This window comes from Alosa pseudoharengus, unplaced genomic scaffold (assembly GCF_046254945.1).
Source record: "Alosa pseudoharengus isolate Yale_2024_CS ecotype anadromous, Long Island Sound unplaced genomic scaffold, YU_APseudo_1.1 YU_APseudo_1.1_scf_16, whole genome shotgun sequence".
In the NCBI taxonomy this organism is placed as follows: domain Eukaryota; kingdom Metazoa; phylum Chordata; class Actinopteri; order Clupeiformes; family Clupeidae; genus Alosa; species Alosa pseudoharengus.
In genome coordinates, this window is record NW_027468630.1 from 14,359,244 (window position 1) to 14,373,285 (window position 14,042).

The window sequence follows — 14,042 nt, forward strand, 5'->3', positions numbered from 1 at the left end:
TTTTGTTCCAAGTCGGTCCCTTCTGACCATTTATTGTTGACAGTTTGTTGTAAAGAAAAACAAGTAAATACACTATAAGGCCTTCTATTAATGTCCAAGCTTTTGTCAGCACAGCAGCACGGTCAAAAGACTGTATGCCCTTCTCAGCCACGCCCACATGCTGCGGCCTACAGCTCTTAAGGTCATCTCCCTGGGGCTCCACCTTCAGCAACCTCCTCCAGGATCCTGTAGGTGGGACAGACAGACCTGTGCCCATACTCAATCCAATCAACCACTCTCACATACATACGCACACAGACATGCACACACATACTTACTCCGGCTAATAAACAAAGAAAATATAAGAATTAACATGAAGCTCAATTTGGCTCCTACAAGTACTGTACGTTGGGCCAGACTACGTGCGAGGCTGAAATCAAATTTTGGCCGGAAGTACGTAGGATGGTAACACCAGACTACTATAGGGCCTATCATGTGAACAAAACATAAAACATTAACCTCTGTTGCTCAGCCAAATACTTTCCTGTAGGTCCTTATCACGGAGTTACAGGCGATAAATGCGATGGTCAAAAGTAGCCTAAACGTCATTAACGGTTTATTTATTTATTGTAGGCCTATTATTAAAGAGTGTTTTTCATCGAAAGGTTCAACTTCATGCTTATGCACTAGACTAGGCATACTAGGCGCTCTCCCCAATCCTAGAATTTTACATTGCTTGTTTATAATGGATGCAAAACAGCCTATTGCTGAATCTAGGGACGAATGAAGCTGTCCTCCTCCCGACCACCCCATGTAGCATATTCCCCCACGGATCAAAATAATATATATGCTTAGGCTATACCTGTGTTTATAGCCTCCTATGTTTATTGCAGGTGAGACATGGAAAAGCAGTTTTAGAGAAATTAGTTAACCTACTGTATGGAGAGTGACGGCCTGTGGTTCATGAAGGGCAGTTATTTGAATGTGCGGTGGCCTTACCCACGTAAAACAGAGTGAAATAGCATTTTGTATAGAAACATTATATCATTGGATACATGTATTATTCTAGCTATATAGCCTAAACAGCATAGTGCATGGTATTTCCAACCGCGAGATACAGCACTTCACGATGACGGCAATGAGTAGTTAACAAACAAGACGCAATCTATCTGAATATCTGCAATCTAACAAACTATCTGAAATAACACCTACTTGATTTGAAGGCCATATTCATGTAACATATTGGGTTATTCCACGTCAATTCAACCAGGGCCCACGCACTTAGGTCTCAAAAAATTCTGAAAAAATTACCAGGTGTACCTATGTTACCCAGGAGACACACTGTAAAATTACTCTTATGTAAGATCACTACTTTCCAAGATACAGGCAGTTTTACAGGGGGAGGGGGTGTCGATTTTGTCCAGCCTCTTTTTTTTGTCAAAGTTCACAAGCCCACAGCGCAAGAACTAAACCATTTAGGAGGCTCAAATTTTGCATGCTGGTACATAAATAGGAATAGTATGTAGCAAAATCGTCACGTTTGGTCTGGATAATCCTGCATGGTCATAGCTGTCCCTCAAAGTTGATACAAATTTTATTGGAGTTTTTGGCTGGGCTCTGTTTAAGACTTCAGAAGACATATTTGTACTCAACATAGGCTCTTGATTTATTTTCCTTACTGAGATAAGCAGTGTTGTGCCTGAACGCGTTCATTGAACGAAAGTTCATGAACTCGTTCATATTTTGACCGAACTTGAACTGAACGTCCTGCATTACTGCCTGATGAACGTTACTGTGAACTCGTTCATTCTGGTGTCTGTGAACGGCACGCTCTTTCAGTTTAACTTCGTTCAATAGGGTGCCAGATTTCTACACAGCCTTCCACATGAAAACCCGGCTAAAACACACCGTAAAAAGGCCTTAATATGGCAGCATGCAGGTCACCATTTCTCAAACTATGGGCCGCGGTCCGCAACGTGGACAATGCTGGTCTGCAGAGTGAAATTATTCCCGGGGCATCGTCTGATAATTTGCTGCGCAATTGATCAAGGAACCGCGGACAGAAAAAGAAAACAAACGTTTCTGCAATTAGTAGGAAATACTTGTTAATTTGATGTCATCAAACATAGAGGCATAGAATTAAGTCGTGGTATGAGCGTTTATTCAATGCATGCGTGTGCACGTTGGTAGCAAAGCTAAGCTCAACCTATTGGAAGGCTATTTAATTATGAAACGACATTTAATAGAACGACGTGGATTTACGCAACTTCCATAAAAACAGAGCACAGACTATATAAAACACTGTCTAGCATTAAGTATTAAAGTCAGCCAAAAGCTATTAATTAGTCTTAGTTAAAGATAGCTAAAGATCTCCAGATCAGTGATTTACGCATGATCTGATCCGCCATTTACCATTCACAAAAGCTGGTTGTGTTTCCTGAATCCTTACAATCAGGCATTCAAATGAAATGTATTTAAATAGCATATAAATATTCTATCAGTGTATGATGCTTGCATGAGGGAAAGATCCCAAAACAACGGCACCCATATAATTGCTTTTGTTTTGAGAAGTATTTCTCATGCAAGCATCATCCAACAATGCAAAAACATTGCAGGCCTAATTATATTTTACAGTAGTAAAGCAGTACTCTGATGTGCATGTTTTCACAAACTTTTGTGAACAATCTTAGCACTTTAAACATTGACTGTTTTGAAGTGCATGTATAGCAATATAGTATAAAAATAATAATAATTGTGATATCATTATAATTTGATGGGGGGTGGGAGGAGGGGGTGGGTTCATGTAGGTGGGCCCTATGACCCCAAAGTATGCCTTGACTGGGCCTCAGGTCAAAGAAGTTTGAGAAAGGCTGATGTAGATGACAAAGCAGCAAGGAGGCGTCGTATGATCATTTAAACAAGTTTTATGACAAGGTCGGTGAGGATGGGAAAAATCTTACATTTCTGTGCAAACTTTGCCCGCACTTCAGTCACATCCACAGCAAACCTGAAACGGCACATTGAACTGAAACACCTGGCTAGCCTTTCAAGGTATGTGCAAGCCAATACAAAATCAAAAGACTGTCAAGACAGATCCTCAACCCAAATTAACTGCATTCTATATGGGCTGTGGCAATAATTTTGAAAAATAATAGCTGGCAGCAACATATGAAAAAAAAAAAGAACTATGAACTAGTTCATTTTTGGAAAGTGTGAACTTAGTTCAAAATTTTGAATTATGAACTATGAACTGAACTAGTTCATTTTAAAATTTGTGAACTGAACTTTGAACTAGTTCACGTAGAAAGTGAACTTTCCCAACACTGGAGATAAGTAGAAACACTCACACAAAAAGCAATGAACAGAAAATAAATCACTTCAGGGTCTGAACAGCAGACCTCACAAGTCTGAAAAATCATTTTGGTTATCATTTTCAGAGCACCCAAACACCTTGTGGGAATATACAAAGATTTTTAAAATATGTTTTTCCTTATTCTCCATGATCCCTTTATTTTGAAAACACCAATTTGACTTGTCTTATGCAAATCTTTCTTTTTTATTTTCCACCCTGAACATGGGCAAAATGCCCCATTGACATCAATATGTTTTATATAGAGTCACCACACTGCCACCTGTGGTAGCTCTATACCAAACATATTGATGTCAATGGTGCATTTTGCCCATGCAATGGTGCAGTTTGCCCACATTTTGACACGTCAAGACTTTAAAGTCGACATGGCGAGTTTAATCTCGTCATGGCAAAAATATTTTTTCCTTCATGTGTGGCCCTAATACTCCGTCGTACCTCTGAGTGCGTGCGCGCAGAGAGTATTTGCACGCTCGCAGTTAATATCTACGAGTGTGAAATAATATAATACGCCCGTATGCATGTTTTATTGCTCGAGTGCTTTATGGCACTTTTCTGTCGCCATATGTGTCCTCTATGGGGCCTGAGTCTGTGTGTGCCTCTGTGTGTGTGTGTGTGTCCACTCTTTGGGCCCTGTGTATGTGTGTGTGTGTGTCTCCTCTGTGCGCCCTGAGTGTGTGTGTGTGTATATGTGTGTGCGTGTGTGTGTGTGTGTCTCCTCTGTGGGCCCTGAGTATGTGTGTGTGTATGTGTGTGCGTGTGTGTGTGTGTGTCTCCTCTGTGGGCCCTGAGTATGTGTGTGTGTATGTGTGTCTCCTCTGTGGGGCCTGAGTGTGTGGGTTCAAATCGTGGCTTCCCCCCTTCAGCACTAAACCCCAAGTTGCATCGGGGACAATGTAATCTATTTTGGATTAAAAGTGTCTGCTAAATGATTAAATGTAAATGTAATGCATGTGTGTGTTTATGTGCCCATGGGCACATTCCCTAATGCATGTGTGTCATGTGTGTGTTTATGTGCCCATGGGCACGTTCACTAATGCATGTGTGTGTCATGTGTGTGTTTATATGCCCATGGGCACGTTCACTAATACATGTGTGTGTTTATATGCCCATGGGCACGTTCACTAATGCATGTGTGTGTTTATTTGCCCATGGGAACGTTCACTAATGCATGTGTGTGTTTATATGCCCATGGGCACGTTCACTAATGCATGTGTGTGTTTATTTGCCCATGGGAACGTTCACTAATGCATGTGTGTGTTTATATGCCCATGGGCACGTTCACTAATGCATGTGTGTGTTTATTTGCCCATGGGAACGTTCACTAATGCATGTGTGTGTTTATTTGCCCATGGGCACGTTCACTAATGCATGTGTGTGTTTATATGCCCATGGGCACGTTCACTAATGCATGTGTGTTTTTATATGGCCATGGGCACGTTCACTAATGCATGTGTGTGTTTATATGCTCATGGGCATGTTCCCTGTAGAGTGGGCAGTGTGGCGGAGTGCCATATGTGGGGGTGGGCAGTGTGGCGGAGTTCCATCACTATGGTTACAGTACAACAACCAGGGTTCCCACTCTAAGTCTAATGTAAAATTCCATGACTTTTCCCTGACTTTCCCTGACAAGTAAACTGAAACTCCATGACCTACTATAATGAATGGTACAATATACCGACCAAAGAATTCAGAGCAGCTACAGAGCATTCAAGAATCTTTTACTTTTTTTAGGGAGATGATTAAATGGGCATTGAATAAACAAAGTTGGGCTAATCACAACTACTCAAACAAGCAGTAAAGCTAATAACCAGATATACACCAATTCTGCAGGGAAATATATCTGTATTAATGTATTTCGGCAAGTCAATTTTAAACTGCTACAATAAAAATCCCTGATATTCCATGCCTTTGTCCCAAGAATGATCAAATTCCCTGTCTTTCCATGTCTGGAATAGTCTTTCTAAAATCCATGATATTCCAGAAATTCCATGACCCATGGGAACCCTGAACAACAGCCTGGCTGTCCTACCAAATTCAATATAAGAGTATGTTATCTTCTCTAGATAAAATCCCAAGTCAAGTATGTCACTTCATAGCTATGTCAGTTATGGTCAAGCATTTATCTGGACCATAACCTGATAATACAACTGTATACACACACACATACCCACACACACACACATTGGCACAGCCCTCACTGTCATGGGTCCATGTGAGCATACACACTGTTGTCCTGCTGTGCAGGTGTGTGTGTGTGTACTCGCACTTCCCCGTACTCCACCGTCTCTGCTGGTGTGTGTGTGTCACCAGGAGCTCGACGCTTATAAGCCGACACCTCCGCATACTCCAACTCATATGCCTCCGCTGGGGGGATAGAGAGAGAGGGAGGGAGAGAGGGATGGAGAGAGGGAGAGAGAGGGAGGGATGGAGAGAGAGAGGGGACACATTAAACTATTGAACAAGCTCAATTTGTGTGTGTGTGTGAGTGTGAGTGTGTGTGTGTGTGTGTATGTGTGTGAGTTTGTGTGTGTGTGTGTGTAAGTACAGTATGTGAGTGTGTGTGTGTGTGCGTGTGTGTGTGTAAGTGTGTGTGTGTGTATGTGTGTGAGTATGTGTGTGTGAGTGTGTGTGTGTGTGTGTGTAAGATGTTCCTCCTTGATAAACTCACCTGCTGGAGGCTTCCTGCTCTTGCATCTGCTCCTCCTGTTCGCCGTGGCAACATCAGAATACACCACCTCCTGGGCTTCCACACCTGATGAAGAGACGCATGCAGACAACACACAACATGGAAAGTGTGTGTGCCTGTATGTGTGTGTGTGTGTGTGTGTGTGCGCATGTGTGTGTGTGTGTGTGTGCGCATGTGTGTGTGTGTGTGTGTGCGCACTGCGCATGTGTGTGTGTGTGTATGTGTGTGTGTGTGTATGTGTGTGTGTGTGTGTGTACGTGCCATCCTGCGAAGGTGTGTTTGTTGTTATATTACCTTGCATGTCTGATCTTCTTCCTCTGGTGTTGCTAGTCACCTCGACATACACTACATCATCAGGGTCTTCCTTTACTGCAGACACACACACACACACACACCTTTAGTCCTGTGTGTTGATTACTGCAGCATGTAAACAGGTTGAACTCAAGCATAAGACTCTAAGGTTGAGCATCCATGTATGTCTCAGCTGCAGCTCCAACATGCAAATGAATAAAAATGTATGTGTGTGTGTGTGTGTGGAAGGCTTTCTGACCTGGTGTGTTTGTATTTCTCCTTTTCTTCCAGACGTAGAACATCCACGCAGCAACACACAGACACACCAGGATGAACACCAGGAAGGACGACACATAAATCACTGCAGTTTCTGAGAGAAGGCACACACACACGCACACACACACACACACACACACACACACACACTGTTACAACCTGCTCTGAGCCACAACACATAGGGAATGGGGACAACAGAGAAAACTTTAACAGATAAAGTATTTAACAGATTTGACTAGGATAACATAATGTATGCAATCTGAATAAATGCAATTCCAGTAGTTTTCCAATAATTTATTTTGCCTGCCAGTTACAAAATCTGCATGATACAACTGTCATGGGTAGTGTTCTACTGCAATGTTTTTTTTTTTTTTTTTCCGGAAATAAAATGTCAAATGGGCAGCCAAGAGTAATATTACTAATTTCTCAGGAAAGTGCAATACTGACTATCTTATAATCCTTATAGGGGTCTCAGTGCAATACTGACTATCTTATAATCCTTATAGGGGTCTCAGTGCAATACTGACTATCTGATAATCCTTATAGGGGTCTCAGTGCAATACTGACTATCTGATAATCCTTATAGGGGTCTCAGTGCAATACTGACTATCTTATAATCTTTATAGGGGTCTCAGGAAAGTGCAATACTGACTATCTTATAACCCTTATAGGGGTCTCAGTGCAATACTGACTATCTTATAATCCTTATAGTCAAGTCAAGTCAAGTCAGATTTATTTGTATAGCGCATTTAACATGCACAGAGTGTATATATAGGGGTCTCAGTGCAATACTGACTATCTTAAAATCTTTATAGGGGTCTCAGGAAAGGGCAATACTGACTATCTTATAATCTTTATAGGTGTCTCAGAAAAGTGCAATACTGACTATCTTATAATCTTTATAGGGGTCTCAGGAAAGTGCAATACTGACTATCTGATATCCTTTATAGGGGTCTCAGGAAGTGAAATACTATCTGATATCCTTTTGTCAGCACAACCTAAGCAATATGATAAGCATTGGCATTTCATTTTAACCAGCTATATATACAAACATGAGCGAAAAACATCAAAATATGTATTTATTTATTTATGTATTTATTTATTTTATATTTATTTATGTATTTTTAAATAATTGATTGGCAAAAAACCAACACATAGATTCAACTTGTTTTACTAATTGAAACCATGCACATGAAATTTTGACTACAACTATCCTAGTCAGAGAGATATCCCTCCTCAAAATCATGTTCAAGTTCACACTTGTAACATTTGTAACGTTTGAGAGAGTCGCCTATTCTCACGGGCTGTTTTTCTCACCAACACTGCGCTGTAATAAAAGACTGAAAGGCCTATGATCACAAAATAGGCCCAATTACTATTCAATCATTTCCTTTTTCTGTTAAAATAGCCATACACCACAACATTTTTGTCTTAAGCGTCTTGCTAAGCGGCGTGGCTAAGCAAATAAAGTGGCACAGGCGCAAGCGTGGAACAGATGGGCAGTGTCGTAAATTGTCGCAAAAACAGGATTATCATCTGCACATGCGGGAACATGTTGCACATGCACAGAATGGCTCGGGCACCGTGTCACATAGCGCATGCGTTATGTTGCACATTATGGCAAAGGGGACATGCAGCTCGTCATGCGTTTCCCAAAGTATATGCACCAATAAAATAAAGTACATTAAATAATTTAAATAAAAAAACAATATTTGCATGAAATACAGGTTGTTCACAAGTATCGAAGCTTGAGTCCGAGTCAAGTCTAAAGTCTTTTGAGGTGAGTTGCAAGTCAAGTCTGAAGTCACTGTTTTTGTGACTCGAGTCCCCATCTCTGTGAATCACTCATGAAACAGACGGAGAATAAGTAAATTTGTTTGTATTGACACGGAAGTGATTCTGTCATAGTTTTTGCACAAATTAAAGCAGAAATACACCAAATGGTGAATAAAATGTTCAAGTGTAATGAAGTCTTGGATTTGTTATTCACCTATTCAGATTCTGAAGGAGAATTTCTGCCTTTTGGAGATGACAATTGATCGTTTATAGACTGATAGTCACGGTGTGTCTGTGAATGGAGGTGCGTCTTTGTGTGTGTACGACAGTGTCTCTAAGCATACAATGTGTATTTCGACCCTTTGTCCAACATAGCTGGAGGTGGCAGTGGGAAACGTGATGATGTACAGACAGACAGCAGGAGGAGTAAAAATAGGGCTCTGAAGAACTACAAAGTTACCCAAGATAGGAACAGATTTGACTACATTAGACTATTTTATGGTATAGGCTAGTATATAGGCCTTGTGGTTATGGTATAGGCTAGTATATAGGTATTGTGGTTATAGTATATTTTATGGTATAGGCTAGTATATAGGCCAGTGATGTCATGATATGCAAATTAGATGAATACATACCCCCATAAACTTTTGATCATACTCTGATTTTTCACATTTACAGTTGGACTTTATCTCTGACCAAATTCAAGCCTTTTGAAATGTTGATGTCAAAATCCAGTGTTGTTTTCTTTAAACCTTGGCGCCTAAAGATACTGATGACGGTAATAGCCGCACAGTGAGACGACCGTCTTACCTGAGAATGGGCGCTCTGTGTGGTCAGAGGGGAGGGTGTGGTTAGCTGGTGTGACAGACACAGTGGTGGAGGCACCTGAAAGGAAACAGCACCTGTAGCACCATATGTGACTGAAACACTCCCTCCAGCAGAGGGCGCAAACATCTTACAAACAGGATGCATGGGTTTACAGTAATATGTCTAATAGATGATAAACACGTTATAATACCAACACATGGTAGATGCAACAGGCAATCCAATAACACATTTATAATCCAGTGTTTTGAAATCATCACTGCAGATCAAATGTTTTCATTTCACCTCATTTGATCAACCGCTCAAACATAGATACTTATGTGCATCACCTGTTAGTATTCCATTCTCTAATTACCAATCAGCGTTGTAGACATCGTGGCATTTACATGAGTTTGCCCCAGAGCAGAATCATTATTGACCTGCCTGATGTCTGTATTACAGATTACAGAGGTAATCATGATTACTGTAAATCACTCAGGTGTGAAGTCACTGACCATAGCAGAGCTCCATCAGTCTGGTGGTGTGTGTGCTGCTGACGTGGTTCCTGACGCTGCAGGTGAGTTGTCCGGTCACATTCCCCCTCAGCAGGAGAGTCTGGTTATCTGAACTGAGATCAGCATCAGCTTCACCCAGGGGCCTCCCATCCAGAGACCAGCTGTACTGAGGACTGTCCCCATTGGAGGAGCACCTTACACTCCTCTCCCCATTGGCTGAGCAGCTGATTGACAGGTCCACACCAGACACAGGGGCTGAGGGGATAATGATAAATATAAGATTATGTAAAAATTTAGTAAAGGTATGAACTTACTAAACCTCGCTGTAGATCAGTGTGACACTGAGGAAGATTATTGAACTTCTTTAAGCTTCAGAGGTGAGATGAAGTGATTTACCTTCTATGGTCAGCTGTACTGTGTGATTTCCCACTCCTCTCCCTGTTGCCTCATAGATCAGGACTCTGTATGTTCTTGCGTCTGTCGTCTCTACAGGGTTGATAATCATGGTCCCATTATCAGGAACAAACTGCCATGTCACGCTGAATGATTGATTAGTGAACACCGATATTAATTTTCTCATTTTGAAGATAATGTTATTGTATAACTGGAGGCTCAGGTCATGTCCACTGACGTTCTTCATCAGCTGCAGGTACACAGGTCCTCCCAGAGCCCCATAACATGTAGCACTCTGAGTAGCATTACACATGGAGTCCAGACCTGCTTTAAGAGAGGAGATTTCTCATCACATAAACACATCAGTATGAATGAGTCCAGACCTGCATTAAGAGAGGAGATTCATTCTCATCACATGAACACATCAGTAAGAATGAATCCAGAGCTGACCAGATAGAAACCCTTTACTGGCACTAAATAGATGAGAAATCTTCTGCATTAATGTGCACTGAGGATGATGTAAATAGCCATTATTAACACAGATGCTGTAAACTAATCACTAATGCGTTGGGCTGAATCAGGGTGTGGAGAGATGACAAATGCGAAGGCAGGTGCAAGACGCCAGTGTCTGTATTTGTGTGTGTGCATGTGTGTGTGTATAATATAAGTACAGTATATACTCTTTTGATCCCGTGAGGGAAATTTGGTCTCTGCATTTATCCCAATCCGTGAATTAGTGAAACACACTCAACACACAGTGAGGTGAAGCACACACTAATCCCGGCGCAGTGCCTGCAACAACAGCGGTGCTCAGGGAGCAGTGAGGGGTTAGGTGCCTTTGCTCAAGGGCACTTCAGCCGTGCCTACTGGTCGGGGTTCGAATCGGCAACCCTCCGGTCACAAGTCCGAAGTGCTAACCAGGAGGCCACGGCTGCCCCTAAATGGGTGTGTGGGTGTGTGTGTTTGTGTGTGCATGTGGGTGTGTGTGTGCATGTATGTGTGTGTGTGTGTGTGTGTGTGTGTATGTGTGTGAGTATGTGTATGTGTAAGTGTGCATGGGTGAGTGTGTGTTTGTGTGTGTGTGTATGGGTGTGTCTGTGTGCATGTGTGTGTGTGTGTGTGTGTGTGTATGGGTGTGTATGTGTGTGTGTGTGTGTGTGTGTGCATGTGTGTGTGTCTGTGTGCATGTGTGTGTGTGTGCATGGGTGTGTGTGTGTGTGTGCATGGGTGTGTGTGTGTGTGTGTGTGTGCGCATGTGTGTGTGTGTGTGTGTGCGCGCATGTGTGTTTGTGTGTGTGTGTGAGAGAAAGGCCGATGGAGGCTGATTGTTGAGCAGACCTATACCCTTTACTGACTGATGTAACTGATCAGCACTGATACAGATGAACAGACCAGTTCAGTTGCTGTATCACTAATCACTGATGCGTTGGGGTGAATCAGGGTGTGCAGAGATGACACATTTGGATATTAGTGTTTCTGTGTCTGTGTGTGTAGCTGTGTGTGTGTGTGTGTGTGTGTGTGTGTGTGTCTCTGTATGTCTATGTGTGTCTCTGTGTGTAACTGTGTATGTGTGTTCGTGTGTATGTGTGTTTGTTTGTATGTGTGTAGCTGTGTGTTGCATTATAAATGTCCTGCAAAGGCGCATAATTTTTGCAAAATCTTTCAAAAGTCTTTTAAAAAATGTGTTCTTTCAAAACATTCCACATATCCACCATGTGAATAAGCACACAAGGCACCAACCACACACACAGAGTATAGAGGGAGAACACTTTTGTGTTTGTGGCTTTTGTTTCTTCAGTATGCAGAGAATTTGCAAACGTGTATACACACAGGTATTCAAATAGTATGTAAGTAGTATGTATGTAAGTATGGAAGCTTATATCACTTCAGATCGACCTCAGGTGGGCGTTTTGAGAACTTTACAAAAATGGAGGCAGAGAGAGCAGGAGGAAGAGGAAGAGGAAGTCAACCCAGATGAGGACCAGGCCTCTTCTACCTACAATACTGCACAGAGAACTCTGCATGCGTGGAACCAGTGTGAGCAGGAGGGAGAGAGTGGAGGAGGAGATGACCAGGCCTCTACCTACAACCTACTACATCACACAGACAACAGGCCTCTACCTACAACAACAACAACACACACACATACTGTACACAGCTACACACACAGACATACACACTACAGACTTACATCTCTACATCACACACACACATACACACACTCCTCACATCTCTACATCACACACACACACACACTCCTCACATCTCTACATCCCACACACACACACTTACATCTCTACATCACACACACATACACACACTCCTCACATCTCTACATCACACACACACACACTCCTCACATCTGTACATCACACACACACACACTCCTCACATCTCTACATCACACACACACACACACATACACTCATCACATCTCTACATCACACACACACACACACACATACACTCCTCACATCTCTACATCACACACACACACTCCTCACATCTCTACATCACACACACACTCCTCACATCTCTACATCACACACACACAAACACATACACTCATCACATCTCTACATCACACACACACACACACACTCCTCACATCTCTACATCACACACATACACTCCTCACATCTCTACATCACACACGCTCCTCACATCTCTACATCATCACACACACACTCTCCTCACATCTGTACCTACAACACACACACACACTCCTCACATCTCTACCTACAGTACAACACACACACACTCCTCACATATCTACCTACAACATCACACACATACACTCCTCACATCTCTACTACATCACACACATACACTCCTCACATGGTGTAGCTGTACAGGACAGACAAGAGATCAGGTGTGAGGACAGTAGAGGTGTGTTGAGAGGAGAGGAGAAGTGTGAGGAGAGGAGAGGTGTGTTGAGATGAGAGAAGAGGAGAGAGAGGTGTGAGGAGAGGTGTGTTAAGAGGAGAGAGAGGTGTGGAGGAGAGGTGTGTTGAGAGGAGAGAGAGGTGTGAGGAGAGGTGTGTTAAGAGGTGTGAGGAGAGGTGTGTTGGATAGATAGATAGATACTTTATTGATCCCCAAGGGGAAATTCAAGGTCTCAGTAGCATACAGACACACAACATGCATTTACAGTAGAAATGGTCAAGTAAAGTATAAACATATAACAAAACTCCACTGTACAATAGAGACAGTAGAAGATAAGAAAAACTAACAAAACTAAATATTAAATATACTATATAAATTAAATAAAAAAAATCCAGTGTGCTTGAGGGTGATCAAGCATGAGACGCTTGCAGTGACATGGCCGGGACTGGCCTGTAGTTCTGTGTGCATGGTAAGGTGCTCAAGAGAGTGGGTGTCATGGTGAAGGTGAAGTAGTCCAACAGTAGTTCTGTGTGCATGGTAAGGTGCTCAAGAGAGTGAGTGTCATGGTGAAGGTGCTAAAAGTAGTCCAACAGTAGTCCAACAGTGCAAGAATAAGGTCTAGAGACCAGCATAAATAATATGGACAAATAAGAGAGTAGAGTATAATGTAGATAAGGTAATATAAAACATTATGTCAGTGCAAGAAGAGGTTGAGGTAATAGGGTTACAGCCATTCAGTATTGTAGCAGAAGCCATTGGTCATGTGTGATAATATAGCATGAAAAACAGTGTAGCAGTAAAACAGTAGTAAAAACATTTGGCTGTGGACAGTAGTAAAACAGTAGTAAAACAGTAGTGGGCAGTCAGTACTCAAACATGGAGAGGGTGGAGAGGCAGACAGACTATGCAGAGAAGTCTATCTCTCCTCTTCCCTTTAGTGAAGCATTGAACAGTTCAATGGCCCTGGGGACAAATTACTTCCTCAGCCTTTCAGTTGTGCATGGCAGTGAGCGAAGTCTCCAGCTGATCAAGCTTTTTTTTAATAGTGCTGTAGAGTGGATGACAT

General features: G+C 42.2%; 1 protein-coding gene across 11 annotated transcripts in view; it reads right to left on the reverse strand.

Moving 5' to 3' along the window:
- The window catches only part of LOC143125578 (uncharacterized), a 29,633-nt gene continuing 15,591 nt past the window's right edge, over window positions 1–14,042 (reverse strand). Inside the window, exons 2-10 of one of the 11 annotated variants that reach the window (XR_012987286.1) lie at window positions 10,094–10,417; window positions 9,698–9,952; window positions 9,189–9,263; window positions 6,586–6,696; window positions 6,330–6,404; window positions 6,018–6,101; window positions 5,517–5,713; window positions 2,940–2,986; window positions 1–225 (exon numbers count right to left, since the gene is read on the reverse strand). Coding sequence is in view for 7 of the 11 variants with exons in the window: in XM_076287180.1 (XP_076143295.1) it covers window positions 5,550–5,713; window positions 6,018–6,101; window positions 6,330–6,404; window positions 6,586–6,696; window positions 9,189–9,263; window positions 9,698–9,952; window positions 10,094–10,417 (1,088 nt within the window). In the remaining 4 variants the exon portion in view is untranslated. Of the gene's footprint in view, window positions 247–2,123; window positions 5,714–6,017; window positions 6,102–6,329; window positions 6,405–6,585; window positions 6,697–9,188; window positions 9,264–9,697; window positions 9,953–10,093; window positions 10,418–14,042 lie in introns of those variants that run through there. The other 10 variants (XR_012987285.1, XR_012987284.1, XR_012987283.1 and 7 more) reach the window with 10 other exon arrangements.